Here is a 13,793-nt window from a genome sequence, read left to right as displayed (position 1 = left end):
TGCACTGCGGGCAGCAGGCTGGCACGACTCAACCAGAGCTGCCTGCGCCCTTCTTTGCCTTCCAAGATAATTGCTCCATTTAAAAAAGCAACCCAAACTAATTAGACTGGAAGAAAATCAGGACGATTTTTGGAACGGGATGTTGTTGCTGGGTTGGGTCTTTTCATGTGTGGCACAGCCTGAGTGCTTGGGAGAGCTAAGAGAGATCAGGAGCATTAAGTGGTCCCTGCCCACTCACGCTGCTCCCTATAGAGTCATTTAATTCTCCAGCTCCTGATACAAAAGGTCATGAGCTTGGGAGTTCAGTGCAGGACACGGGCGCGTAGCGTGCTGCACGTCTGTGCACATCACATCCATTAACCAGCATCACCCTTATGGTTTGCAGGGAGGATCCCAACACAGAGAGCCCTGAAAGAGACCTTCAGCAAAGTGGTGCTTGAAGAGTGATGGTCTTAAAATGAAAAGGTGCTGTGAGGGTGTTGGGCTGCCATGCCTGTTTAAGGTCAGTGTGATTCTCAGTGTTTTCACCTCTCTGTCTCTTCTCAGGGTCAGGGAGCAGAAGTGAGGTCCCTGTCCTGCATGTCTGATTGGTGGCAGGCGGTGAGCTGGGGCTGCTGGGTTTGGCACTGGGCCTGGGCTGAGGCTGTCCAGCTCTGTGTTGTCAGCAATGTGGTTTTACTTTGGAGAGAAGGGCAGACCCCAGCTCTGAGCCCAACCCAAAGGGAAACCATATCCAGGTGACAGCAAAAATTTAACCTGCAGAATCTTTTCCAAGGAAAAGCCAGACTCGTCCTCGTGAGAATGGCAGCAAGAGGGGTTTGTTTGCAGGTACACGAATCCTTTTGCACAGGTGTGATGTGAGTGGGATGGGGAGCAAACTGCCTCACCCCTTCCCCAGCCCATGGAACCACGCCAGCAATGTCCCCATGTCCCTTGGGAGAGGACATGTGTCAGTCCTTGGCACACTGACCACCTTGTCTGCAGAACAGGGATTAGCAGTGGCAAAGTGATCTCTTTATAGGAAGGATAAACACTCCAGGGTCAGGGCTGAGGTATGTCAGCAGGGGATTACCCCCAAGGTCCCCAGCTGGGTTAATGAGCTACATGGCAAAACGAGGGCAGGGATAATTTGGCAGAGAGATGCCGCTCTGCAGCGCTGGCAGCCTCTTGTGCTGTGTTTGTTGCCTCTGGCTCCAAAGCCAAACGCTCAGCTCACTATGGGCGCTCTTCTTCCCCCCGCAGGGTGTTGGCATGGCCAGCTCCCGGCCTCCCAAGTACCTCCTGGTCTTTGATTTCGATGAGACCATCATCAACGAGAACAGCGACGACTCCATCGTGCGTGCAGCACCGGGGCAGGCGCTGCCTGAGCACATCCGACAGAGCTTCCGCGAGGGCTTCTACAATGAGTACATGCAGCGTGTCCTGGCCTACATGGGGGACCAGGGCGTCAAGATGGGGGACTTCAAGGCCGTCTATGAGAACATTCCCCTGTCTCCAGGCATGCCTGACCTCTTCCAGTTCCTCTCCAAGAACCACGAGCTCTTTGAGATCATCCTCATCTCCGATGCCAACATGTTTGGCATCGAGTGCAAACTGAGGGCGGCCGGTTTTTATTCCCTCTTCCGTAAAATCTTCAGCAACCCGTCCAGCTTTGACAAGAGGGGTTACTTCACCTTGGGGCCCTACCACAGCCACAAGTGCCTTGACTGCCCAGCCAATATGTGCAAACGCAAAATCCTGACGGAGTACCTGGCCGAGAGAGCGCAGGAAGAGGTGGAGTTTGAGAGGGTATTTTACGTTGGGGATGGTGCCAATGACTTCTGCCCTTCGGTGACTTTGACTTCAGCTGACGTTGCTTTCCCCCGGAAGGGCTACCCCATGCACCAGATGACCCAGGAGATGGAGAAGAAGCAGCCTGGAGCTTTCCAGGCCACTGTTGTTCCCTGGGAGTCAGCTACCGAGGTTGCCCGCTATCTGCAGGAGCTCCTCAAGAAGAAGTGCTGAGGATGGATGGCTCCAAAGAGGCTTGTTTACGATAAACAGCTGGGAAGGGAGAAGGCTGGAAGGTCACGTCCTGCACCCCGTGTTTATTTGGCACTGCTCACTTGGACTTTGATTCCTGGACTGCTTTCCTGCCTTCCTCTCCGAGCTCCTATCTCCCCAGTGATTGAAGCACTTTCTCTCCCCCTACATCCTTTCCTCTTCCCTCTGCCACGTTGAGATGAAGTCTTCTCTATGCAGCTTAGACGGCTTCTCTGCTGTTGGTGGTTGGCAACACTAATGGTATGGTTTGGTTTTTTCCCTTTTTGACTTCACAAGAGCAGTTCTTTACCATCCACAAGTCAGCTCTCCTGCAGGCTGAGCCCTGCACGTGATTCCTCTTCACCCCTCTCACCTCCTGCCTGTCTCCATTCTCCATGCAGGAGCCTCATGCTGTTGCCTTGAACCCAGTGCTCCAAGGGCTCTTTGCCTCTCCAGGAAGCCACAAGAAATTTGGTCTAGGCAGTTTGTGCTGCCCAGGCTCCCCAGCTCACCATGCATCCCACTCCTTGCTCAGCAGATGAGCCTCGCACAGGAATTTATTGTCCCTTCAGACTTCATTTTCTGAAGAGAAAAAATCATGAGAAATCAAGGAAATCTTTTGGAAGGTTGGTACCATGCAAAAATAAAAAGCAACCCTCCTTCAGTTCCCATTGCCCTCACCCCATTTTTCTGGGGGGGAGGCAGAACGGCCACATCCTGCTTGAGGAGAAGGACCTGACTTCACCTTTCTCTTCCTCCCCATCACTTCTCCTGGGGCAGCAGCCCCCCAGTGCAGACAGCTCATCTCCATGTCTTTGCTGGGTCGTATTGACTGCCCTGCAACCTCCTGCCTTGGTCCAGAGGTGCTGAAATCCTCCCAGCTGGAGAGAAAGGTGCTTTAGCACTTCTGGTATCAGCTCCCCCAGAGGCCAAACCCTCTTACGCCACCACAGTGTTAATTGCCCATTCTAATTGCACTCTGTAAAAGGGACCTTGCAGTATTTTGCTCTCTGGTGTTGGCTTTTCCTGGATTTATCCACAGCCTTAAATGACCCCCGAGAGTGGCTTGAAACTACTCCAAAGCATAGAAATCCTGGCAACAAATCAGAGAGGTAAGGAAATAACCAAAGTAGCCCTGAGATGATCCTCCTTTATTTCATTTTTTCCCCCTTTTCTTCGTTCTTCCTCGTCTGGACACTGTTCAACTGTGTGGAACTTAAAGCCATGGAATTAAAAAAAAATACATATATATGTATATAGATATATATCTATATATTACAGATACACAAGTTCTTTGTATCCAGAACATAAACCTGAGTGTGAAATGGCTCTGAGGTGCACGCACGTGGTGTTTCCCTTCCTCAGGCTGCAGGAGGAGGCAGGCAGCCTTGGGAACTGACCAGGGAAGCAGCAGAGTGGGGTTGGATTATAAGCAATGCTCTGCAGGTTGGGCCTGATCCTACAGCAGCCCCTTTGGTGCAGGATTTAGACCTGGCTCAGCCTCCTCTCTCCCCATCTCAAGCAGCTGCAGATAGGGAGCAGATCCTCTGTGGTTATTGCTCTCCTCCTCATGCTTGTTTGTCATTTCTGAGCTTTGGTCCTGCTCTACCATCAGTTCTATGGGTTCAGGAGCAGCAGCATCAGGGCCAGCCCATGGGATTTCAGAGCTTGCTGCTCTCCCAGTTCCAGCAGTTTGAGGGACAGGGGAGTTGCCTCAGTGCTAAACCTTCACAGCATCTCCGAAACAGCGATTGCTGGTGTCATCAAAAAAAAAAAGATAAAGGGTGGGAGAGGTGTGAGGAGCAGGCAGGGGGATGTGTGGGGCGCAGGCAGCAGCATGTGGCGTGGGGCTGTGGCGTGGCTGCAGCAAAAGGGCTGAGCTGTGCAAAGCCAAAAGCCAAAGGCAAAGTGGAGCCCTCGCCTCCTGCACACGGCTGAGCTGGGTGGGCAATGAGGGGTCAGGGAGCTCCTGGTGCTCAGAAGGGCTCCACGTAATTGCCAGGGAAGAAACCTGCCTCCTCGCCCAGGATGCCTTCACACCATCCATCAGAGTACCTCCGTGTGACGTAGATGAGGGCCCCAGGCTCGAAGGAGAGCTCGTTGTCCTTCTGCCGTGTGTACGGGTAGAGGGTCAGCACTGTGCAAAGAAGGGGAGAGAGGCCATGGAGCAGAGTGGGAACAGCTGAGATGGGCAGGAGGAAAGGGCTGCACTGCCCTGTAGTGGGGCAGGCACATCCTCAGTGCTGTGACCACAGTCAGGGCCAAAGAATCTGGTGGATCTCAGCAGGTCTGACCCTGGAGCTGCTTTACCTTTGTCCAGGTAGTTCTGTGGGGCGCAGAGGGGTTCCTCTGCAGCTGCTGGTGGTGGTGGTGGTGGGGTGAAATCCTCAAAGTTGGGCAACACTGGTGGTGGTGGCAGTGGTGGCTCGAGGTCATCGGGGACTGTAAAACAAATTCAGTGAAGGCCAAGGGGCTCCACGTAGAACAGAGACCACGCACAGCATTTGTGTTTGAAATGAGCACCCCGGCATCCACAGACACTGCAGCACTCACCTGGAAGGCTGAAGTCCGGTGGGGGCACAGCCAGGTCCCCTGGTGGTGGTGGGAGCAGATCCCCAGGGAGAGGTGGGGGTGGTGGGATGGTGGCTGCAGCTGGGGTGGGTGGTGGACCTGGTGGGGGTGGAGGTGGGGGTGGTGCTGGGATGCCTTCCCCAGGGGCTCCTCCACTTGAGCTGAGGATTCAGAGTCAGGGAAAAGGTGTGTGTGAGGGGGATGACACCCCAACATCTGCATGCAAAGCCATTTCCCCATTCTGTGCTTAGCTTCCCCCTTGGGAACCATCTATGTCAAGTTCTTTTGCTTTAGAGATATACAGTGAATTTCCTGTTCCCACAACCATATTGCTTATCAAAACCTCTCTGCAAACAGATGCAGTAGGGTAACCACAGCTGCCCCAGACCCACTAATCCTCCTCCCTGGGCATTCCAGACCCCCCCAGGTCCAGACTGGTACCTGACTGATGTCAGTGAGGAGGCTGATGAAGCTGCAGAGAGCTTTCCCTCGGGAATCACAGGAGGCTGGATGGGCTCAGGGACACGAGTGCTCCTCCTGCCAACAGAGCAGGCGCTGAGCCCACGCTGCCAGGTGATGGCATCAGGACAGGGACAGGACACTGAGGGCAGCTGCATTAGGCAGCTCACCCATGGCTCTGTCCCTGCCGTTGTCACCTGCTCAGCGACACCCAAGGCAGAAAGATTTCCTACTGCACACCACCCCAGAAGCCTCACCCCATGGTGCCTGCAGACTGTTGACTCTTGATCCCTTTCCGAGACAGTGTGCCTGTGCGGGACAGCTGGGTGCTGTGGTCCTGCAGGCAGGAGAAGACACAGACATATGGACAAGCTCATTGCACCCCATGCCTACCATGCCCCTGAAGTGCCCCCAAGGCCTTTGCTGAACCCTTCTCAAAAAGATGGGGGCTGTTGGAAGCTGCCCCAGCTGATAGGAGCAGACGTCTGCTGTGTGGCATTGCTACCGTGGGAACTGCAGCCCAGCACCACCACTTCCCCTCCGACTCCATGGTGGTTTCACACTGTGCACGTGGCTCTGATGCTGCTGAAAACCCACAGGCGCCTTCCGGTGAGAGGCAGCTTACAGGGGCAGTTTCAGTGCTGGAACAGCACTGGGGTAGAACAGCAGCTCAGCCCCAGCCTTGGCTGAGCAGCTCTGGGACTGTGTGCCTTTGTGGCACTGACAGTGTTCCATTCCCCTCATGCCCCAAGATGAGCCCTGCTGGGACAATTCCTGGAGTGGGCTGGGCGAAGTATGGACAGACCCCAATTCTCCTTCCAGGAGGGGTTTGTGATCACAGAAAGTCCACCTGAGCCCCCACCTTCCCATGGGACACCCTCCAGACTGACCTTTATGCCATGGCCAACATCGTCCAGGATGCTGAAGTTGAGGGGTTTCCTGTAGTAGGGCTCCAGGGACGATGGGTTGGGGGGGGATGTGATCTTCTGGTGGGATGGGAACCTCTTGCTGACAGTCAGAGAGCCAATCTCCCGGCGAGACACTTTCTCCTTGTGCATGTCAACACTCTGTAAAGATGGCATGAAAGGCTTTAGGAAGCCTTCAGGTGTCAGGAAGAAGGTGAGTGGCTGCAGGGCTCTGCGTCAACATCCCCAGTTCTCCAAGGGGACAAGGCCAGTATCCACCGAGGGGGGATTACAGCATCTGAGCCCTTGTGACTGCTGCAGGGCGGCTCCTTGGGGGTTTCCCCAGAGGCCACCATGGTCTCCAAACACTCAGACCAAGACAACCCCTCAAGAACAGTTTCTCACCCCTCGGTGGACTTTTTCTTTAGCACGTTGGGTGACCAAGGTGCTGCAAGGGCTGACAGACCATTAAAACCGCAGGGAAGGATGGTCTCCAGCCCCTATATAAGCTGCTCAGTAACATTCCCCTTTTTTTGAGGCCAACCCTTCCTCAGGGCCCAAACCCCACAGCAGCACAGACCCATAACCAGGCAGTTGCTGAGGTCGGACCCACCTGGGCTACACAGCTGACGTTGGCCTCCAGCTTTTGCAGCTCGGCTGCCTGCAGGTCCAGCAGCTGCAGGAAGGTGGTGGCCAGGCTGCTGACCTGGTAGGCCACGCTGGCCAAGGACTGCGTGCTGAACGCCATCGTCTCCTCCAAAGCCTTCCGCTTGTCGCTCGCCTGGAGGGTGAAACACAGCCTTGATGAGCTGGGAAGGCTGACAGCACACAATGCTGCTGCTGCCATTCCCACACTGGGGTCACAAGGGAGCAAAGGGGCTTCCTTCTGCTTTCCAAATGCATCACAGTTCCTCCAGCTCAGGCGGTGGGACTCAGCGGTGCTCAGCACCACCAGGGTGCGGTGGGACAAGCACAGAGGGGGGTCAGGAGGGTCTGTCCCAGCCCTGTTGCCAACAGCTGGGGAAGCAGTCTCAGTTCTCTGAATTGTTTTGCATGCTTCCCCTTCAGAGATACAGCTGGGGGCTGTGAACCGGCCAGAAGCTGCAGCGACAAGAAAACAACCCAGCCCTAGAGGGTGCTTAATTGAGGCAGCAGCAATGTCTGGCTATGGGACGGGGAATGCCAGGGTCACAGCCCCAGATGGTTGGGGGGGCACCCGCATCCTCGGGTCTGCCATGGGGAAGTGAGGCCAGCAAGGTAGGATCCTTAAAGCACCCAGGAGACCCCCAGTCACAGCACTGTCCCCAGCCAATGGGGCCAAACCAACCCTTTTGCATTCCCTCAGCAGGTCACAAAGACAGCGGGGAGGAAGGCAGCACAGAGCCCAGTGCCCACCGTGTGCTGGGAGGGAGAGAGCATTGCGCAGCACCTCCCAAACCCCGAGCTGCCATCCCTGCTCCCATGCAGCACCAAAACACCTGGAAGACCCCCCCCATATCCCATAACCCTGACGGATGAGCAGAGGGGAAACTGAGGCACAAAAGAAGCACTGAGAGCACTCAGTGCTGGGCAGGAGATGAACGGGAACAGCAAAGCCTTCGCCCTCACACCATCCTCCCCACCACCACCACCACAGATCCCCCCCCCCCTCCCATCCCAGCGACCCCCCAGCCCCACACCCCACCTGCAGGTAGTTGCTCTCGCAGTACTCAGCCACACGCTGCAGGTTGCTGTGGTTATCACGCAGGCCCTGCCGTGCCGTGGGGACATCGCAGGGCTGCAGCGGCTCCGCCATGGTGCTGGGACTGGAGCCCACTTCCTCCCCAGCCTCTCAGGCGCCGCGTTTTGAAGCTCGCGGCGATGCTGACGCACTGCTCTGCGGATGCCCTGTGGGTTGTCACCTCTCCCAGCTCCGCCAGCTCTGCCGGCCCACAGCCCCATGAGGAGTGGGCTTGACAGGCTGGGGGCCGCCATCTCGTCTGCCATAGCGGTGGAGGCTTGGGGGCATGGAGGGGTGGAACCTGAAAGCTGTTGAGGTGCTGCAAGCCCAGTCCCCACCAAACCTGCCCTTCACATCCATACTTACCCCTCCCCCCCTCCCCTCCCCACCCCCAAATTCAAACGCCCCCATCAAGGAGGCCTTCATGAGGTTGAAGGCAGCACAGCCCTGGGCAGAGTGGCATTTCCAGGACGATGCTGCATTTTGGCTTCTATCAGCCCAAATTTGGCCACTTCTGGGCATTTGGGTGCTTGCACCTCCATCCTCTGACAGAGTCCATTAGGCACGGGGCCAGGCTTGGCTCTGTTGCACTCTGTAGGGGGAATTCCCTTCCCCTTGCCTTTATGGGACTGGCAGGAGGAGATCTAGCCTCAGGATGGTGCTTCCATTGCCAGCTCAGCTTCCCCAGACGGCCCCATGCCCCCACCTCGCCCAGTTCAGGTGCAGCCATCAGTTTCTGCTTGCTTCTGTGTGCCAGGACAGCACAACCCTCCTTGGTGCTTTGCTGATGGCCTTTCCCATCCCCACAGGACAGTGCCAGAGGCCATGGCCAAGGGCAGGAAACTCTCACTTCCCAGCACTGGGAGGGTCCTTTGTGCTGGGAATCCCCCTCCACCTCCTCCTCTTTGCGCTCCCTCGGGGCCTCCTGAACTCTGTCCTCAGCTTCAGTGTTGCGCATGGGCCAAGCAAGAGCCAAATGCCCATCGTGAGCCCACAACAGTGTGAGGATGAGGGAAATGTTGAACCAGCTCTGCTTCTCACACCCTCAATGGCCAAGAGCCACCCCAAATGCCTCCTGGACCCCTACAGTCCCCTTACCCAAGCTCTCATCCTCTCCATTCCCTCCTATGGTGGAACCTGTTCCAGCTCCCATAGCGGATGCTCCCTTTGCTCCCCTAGCTGGGTTCCAGCCCTGCACAGGCTCAAACACACACACTGGGAGCTCAGGGGCTGTCGAGTGCCCCACAAAGCACATCTCCACCCTTGCCCTTCCTCCCCCATCTTCGCCCTCTCCCAGCCCTCCCCTATGGCCCCACCACTGATTACCCAGAGCTTTGAGGCTAATGCCCAACACCTGACCAGCTTATTCTTCTGAGTCTATTATCAGCTTAGGGACCAAAGACATCTGCTCCCTGCTCCTGGCTGGGAGATCTGAAGGGGTCTTCGAACAGAACAGTGCAGACACAGAGGACGGCGGTTCGATGGGTTTCTGAATACCTCCAGCACTGAGAGGGGGAGCCCCTCATCCACACAGGTAAGTGGCTTTGCTTCTTTCCCAATGCACAGAGGCATTGCAGGTGCTATCACCACCTCCACGGGTTGATAAAAGCTGCAGCTTTTATCTCCTTGGGACTCATCATGCCCCATAAGCATGGATGGGGAGAGGAGTACTGGGTATGCATGCCATGAAAACAGCCACACAAAACCAGTGGGGTCTGGGGAACAGAAGTTTGATGCCTTCCAAAGCATGGACAAGACACACCACTGCTTTAATCACATTCCTCTTCATGATTTAAGAGGTTGTGGTCAGGCTTTCAAGCTAAGTTTTAATATGGGAGCAGCACAAGCCAACTCTCCAAATCTCTCTTATATCCCTTGGATGCACCTTTGTAAAAAACAGATGAGCTTTTCCAGCTCACACCATGGAATGTCTCTGTGCCACAGAGGTAACAGCAATGAAGGGACATAATTCACACCATCACTTACTTGCAAGGGTGGCACAATGAGTGGAGGTGAAAACAATACTTTAATTCCTCACAGTGCCTGTGGGCTGCTCCTGCCCAAGCAGAAAGGTGTAGTTACAAACTCACATTGGGAAGGCATCGTCTGCACCTATGCTGCACTGCTTTGTTTAGGAGATGCTGTATAGTTTGGTACATTCTTATCTGGATCCTCTTAAGATACTGCAAACCCAACAGCCCCGCAGTGCAATTGGTTTTTCTGTGGGCTCAGCCAGCCCCACTGAACTGGCCATCTCTTGTCCTTGGGAAACAGCCTCTGCTGTACGCAAAGAAAGGGCTGGATCTTCTGCTGCTGCCTTCAAACCACTGTTTTTGCTCCATTTGTCTGGGTGAGAACAAGCAAAGCAAAATTTGATTACTGCAGTTACACTGTGCTTTGAAAGGTGCCCGAAAGCTTCAGCTGAGACGTTATCAGCATTTGCAACGGTGTTAAGGCAAAAGCAATAGCCCTAGCATGCCTTAGGAGAAGACTTACTGCACTTCAAGCACGCGCCATCTCTGTTGGTTACAGGGCAGAATGGCTCAGGATATGACAGAGAAGGAACTGCTGAAAATGGAACTGGATCAGCTGAAGAAGGAGGTAAAGAACGAGAGGCAAATGGTGAGTATTGCCCCAAAATGCAAAATGGGGAGCAACCTTGACACCCTGAGGATGCTGATGGGGCACACCACAGCCAAGGGCAGCTCCGTGGTCCCCTCTCCCAGAGGCTCACATGGATTTGTAGGCAGATGATCAGCAAGAGAGCAGCTCTGCAGTGACTGCTTGTTCCCATAACCCACACGAGGCGTCTCCTTCCTTCCTTCCTTGCAGGTCTCCAAGACCGGCAAAGAGCTCAAGGAATACATTGAATCCATGGCAGGAGAGGATCCACTGCTGAAAGGTGTCCCTGAGGACAAGAACCCCTTTAAGGAGAAGGGCGGCTGTACGATAAGCTGACATCCTTCCTCCTCCTGCACCGCCCTGCTTGGGCACAGAGCCATTCCCATGCTCAAGCCAAGACTGTCAGAAACCTGCTTTCCCTATAGTCTGACCTCAGCACTGGGGAGTACCAAAATAAAGTGTAGTTGCATCTGAAGTAGCAGCAGAAAAAAGAAAAATTATGAGAAAAAAAAAGAAAAAAAAAATTACCCCTGTGATTGCAGAGATGAGGTGCAGCAGACGGAGCAGAGTGTGTTTGTGTGCTCCCATCACTGATTGATGGTCGGTTTCCAGCAAGCAAAAGTTCTGTGTTTTCAGCAGGCAGCAGCAAAGTGGGCTTTAATGGCACAGATAGGGCTAGGAATGGGTTGTAGGTATAGGAAGGTACTGAAACACGTAGGGCTGTACCTGGACTCCAACCCCAGGCATCCCAGCAGCAGGGCAGGCTCCAAAGCCTAGAGCTGAGCCCTGCATCCCCACTCGCTGCAGAGAAGCATCCCGGTGGGACCTCGCTCACGTTATCGCCTGTCAGTGCCTCAATCCCCCATCTGGCACAGGCAGACAAACACGCTCTGATGCTCTGATGCTCCCAGGGGTCTGAAGCTTTCATCTCCTCATTCATAACTCCGTCCATCGCTCACAGATCGCACCTCCCACCCGCAGTGCGTCTACAGGACCGGGGGGAAGGGGACTGGGGGAGGGGGGCCGAACAACCCAAGTGGGGCACGGGAACGAGCGAAGCCTCCATCAAAAAACATCAGCCTGCCTCCGGGTCCTCCTCGGGAAACCCTCCGGCAACCACAAGAGATCAAAGCCCGGAGGTTTACAAGTCCGGTTCTGCTCGAAGCACCGCCTTGGCTTCACCTTCCGCTCCGTGCAGCCGGGGAAGAGCGGACCGCCTCCATGCGGGCAGAGGTGCTGCAAAGCCTCGTCCCGCAACGTTTCACCATTGATAAGGATCGACTCGGAGCCGGCAGCTCTGCTTGGAGGTGGCACAAAAACCGGGGCAGATTGGGGAGGCACAGAGATGAGGTCGATGGGGTGCAGGGGCCCATAAAAAAAGGGAAAATAAAGGTTTTGTTCTTCCTCTCGCGGAAATACTGAATAAATCCACTCCGTTCCATACGCGGTCTCTTGTCTCTCTCGTACCCGCGTTCCCGTGCCAAAAACATCACCTCGGGGCCAGCATCGTCCGTCCCCGCCGCTAACCCCGGCGGAGGTCCCATAGAGCTCCGCGACCCCTGAGCTCAGCAAAAACAGCCCGCTTAATCCCGGCTAAACCCTGCGCCAGCCCCCTCTCATCCCCGCACCATCACCAGCCCGCCCCTTCTGACGGGCCGCAGCCGCAGCTCAGCTCTTATCAACGAGCCCCGCGATAGCTGCGACAGCAGAGGGAAGGGGGGGAAGCTACCAGCCAATAGCAACGCGGGAAGTCGTGAGTGTCGTCCCGCGCGCCCAATCGGAGCCAGCTCCTGGATTAACTCCCGCCCCCCCTTAACACCGCCCCCGCCGCTCTTCCCGCGCATGCGCATCGCGGCGCCGGCGCCCCCGCACAAAATGGAGCCCGGGAGGTGCGCGGTGCCGGTGGGGGGGGGGGGGGGGGGGTGGCGGAGCGCGGGGCGACCCCGCAACGCTTCCCGTAGCACCGCGCCGCCGCTGCCATTCTGCGGGTTCAGCGACGCGCCGGGGGCAAAAAGTACGGGAGGTCCCACCGAGATTTGAACTCGGATCGCTGGATTCAAAGTCCAGAGTGCTAACCATTACACCATGGGACCACGGCATACGCGTTGCGCCACGGCGCCTTCAGGCTTTGCGCGCCGCCGCAGGCGTCCGCCCCAACCCCAATTCTACCGTGGGTCCCGATGGAGTCCGCTTCGCACGGCCCCATATCTGCGTACAGCCCAGTGCCGGCAGCAGCCCCGTTCGCCTCCCCCGAAGCTCCCGCTGCTTCCCTTTTAAACCGGGACGCCCGTCGCCGTGACCCCGTTCCTCATCCAGCGGCAAGAAAACGGCATTCCACCGTCCTCCAAACGCCATTGAATTGTGACACGGGCTTGGGTTCCACCACCGCTGCTGGGCGGCCCCGAGCACGCGTGGCATCGGCCCGTGCACCCCCCGGCACCTCCATTTCTTCGTTCCCCCCACCCCACCAAATTGATGAAAAAAATGCACAGGAACAGCATTAGAGGAATTTTTTTTTCCTTTTTTTTTTTTTATTTTAATTTTTTTTTGTTTTTTTAATTTTTTAAAAATGAAACAGTGGAGTAAAGCGGTTTGTGGCAAAACCTCGCTGGGAGAGAAATGAAACCTGCATCCATCCGCCATCCCTGCTACTCCACACCCAAAAGCAACGGCTTCGCGGTGTGGGAAGGATGGGGGCGGAACAGGCAAAGAGGAGGGGAAAGGTAGAAAGAAACAGCCAAGAGGAGGAACACCAGCATCGGCCCCGTACAGTACAACAGTATTGAGGAACAGCCTGAAATCACACTGGGGCGGCTGCTGGGAGACATTGCTTTGGCCATTGGTGTGGTGAGAGCCCTTGGGTGCAGCTGTCCCATGGCTCCTGGGTGTGGGGTGATCGGGAACCCAGAGCTGGCTCAGTTGGATCAGAATGTATGGCTGGAGGACCAACTGCTCAGAGCAGTGCTCATGCTGTCACCAGCTCAGTGGCACCAACCCAATGCCACCTACTTGGTGCCACCAACCCAATGCCACCAATTTAGTGCTGCCGGCTCAGCGCTACCAGCCCAATGCCACCAACTTGGTGCCACCAACCTGGTCCAACCAAACCAGTGCCACCAGGGAGCCACCAGTCCAACTTGGTGCCACCAAGCCAGTTCCACCAATCCAGAGCCAACCTGGTGCCACCCACCACCCCAATTCCACCAACTTGGTGCCACCAAACCTGATTCCATCAACCTGGTGTCACCAACCTGGTACCACCACCCCAATTCCATCAACTTGGTGCCATCAAGCCACATCACTAAGCCACCCACACCCATGGCCACTGGGAAAACCATTGAATGATGGCCCCAGCATCTCCCACCCATGCATGACGGGGTTCAGCCCCGCGACGCCGGGGAGCTGATGGAGTTCTACTGCTGACACAAGTAAATATCAAAGTTCAAAAGGGAAAAAAAAAAAAAAAAACCCAAAACAAATGTAATGGAAGTTTG

General features: G+C 55.7%; 3 protein-coding genes across 3 annotated transcripts; 2 read left to right on the top strand and 1 right to left on the bottom strand.

Moving 5' to 3' along the window:
• Nucleotides 1-448: 448 nt before the first annotated feature.
• Nucleotides 449-2,004, top strand: PHOSPHO1 (phosphoethanolamine/phosphocholine phosphatase 1; the record flags this gene model as incomplete). Its single annotated transcript, XM_079547303.1, has 2 exons — nucleotides 449-502; nucleotides 1,243-2,004. Exons 1-2 carry the CDS (start codon nucleotides 458-460, stop codon nucleotides 2,002-2,004), a joined length of 807 nt encoding a protein of 268 aa, XP_079403429.1. The 5' UTR covers nucleotides 449-457.
• A 1,994-nt stretch (nucleotides 2,005-3,998) lies between these two features.
• On the bottom strand, nucleotides 3,999-7,752 carry ABI3 (ABI family member 3; the record flags this gene model as incomplete). Its single annotated transcript, XM_079547125.1, has 8 exons — nucleotides 3,999-4,159; nucleotides 4,333-4,464; nucleotides 4,576-4,754; nucleotides 5,035-5,130; nucleotides 5,310-5,389; nucleotides 5,943-6,119; nucleotides 6,571-6,738; nucleotides 7,642-7,752. 8 exons carry the CDS (start codon nucleotides 7,750-7,752, stop codon nucleotides 3,999-4,001), a joined length of 1,104 nt encoding a protein of 367 aa, XP_079403251.1.
• Nucleotides 7,753-10,215: 2,463 nt separating this feature from the next.
• GNGT2 (G protein subunit gamma transducin 2) lies at nucleotides 10,216-10,635 on the top strand (the record flags this gene model as incomplete). Its single annotated transcript, XM_079546958.1, has 2 exons — nucleotides 10,216-10,299; nucleotides 10,510-10,635. 2 exons carry the CDS (start codon nucleotides 10,216-10,218, stop codon nucleotides 10,633-10,635), a joined length of 210 nt encoding a protein of 69 aa, XP_079403084.1.
• Nucleotides 10,636-13,793: the final 3,158 nt, after the last annotated feature.

The sequence above is a fragment of the Tetrao urogallus genome, assembly GCF_951394365.1.
Source record: "Tetrao urogallus genome assembly, chromosome: 26".
NCBI lineage: Eukaryota > Metazoa > Chordata > Aves > Galliformes > Phasianidae > Tetrao > Tetrao urogallus.
The sequence above is the reverse complement of the archived record's forward strand: the minus strand, read 5'-3'. Positions and strand labels throughout refer to the sequence as shown.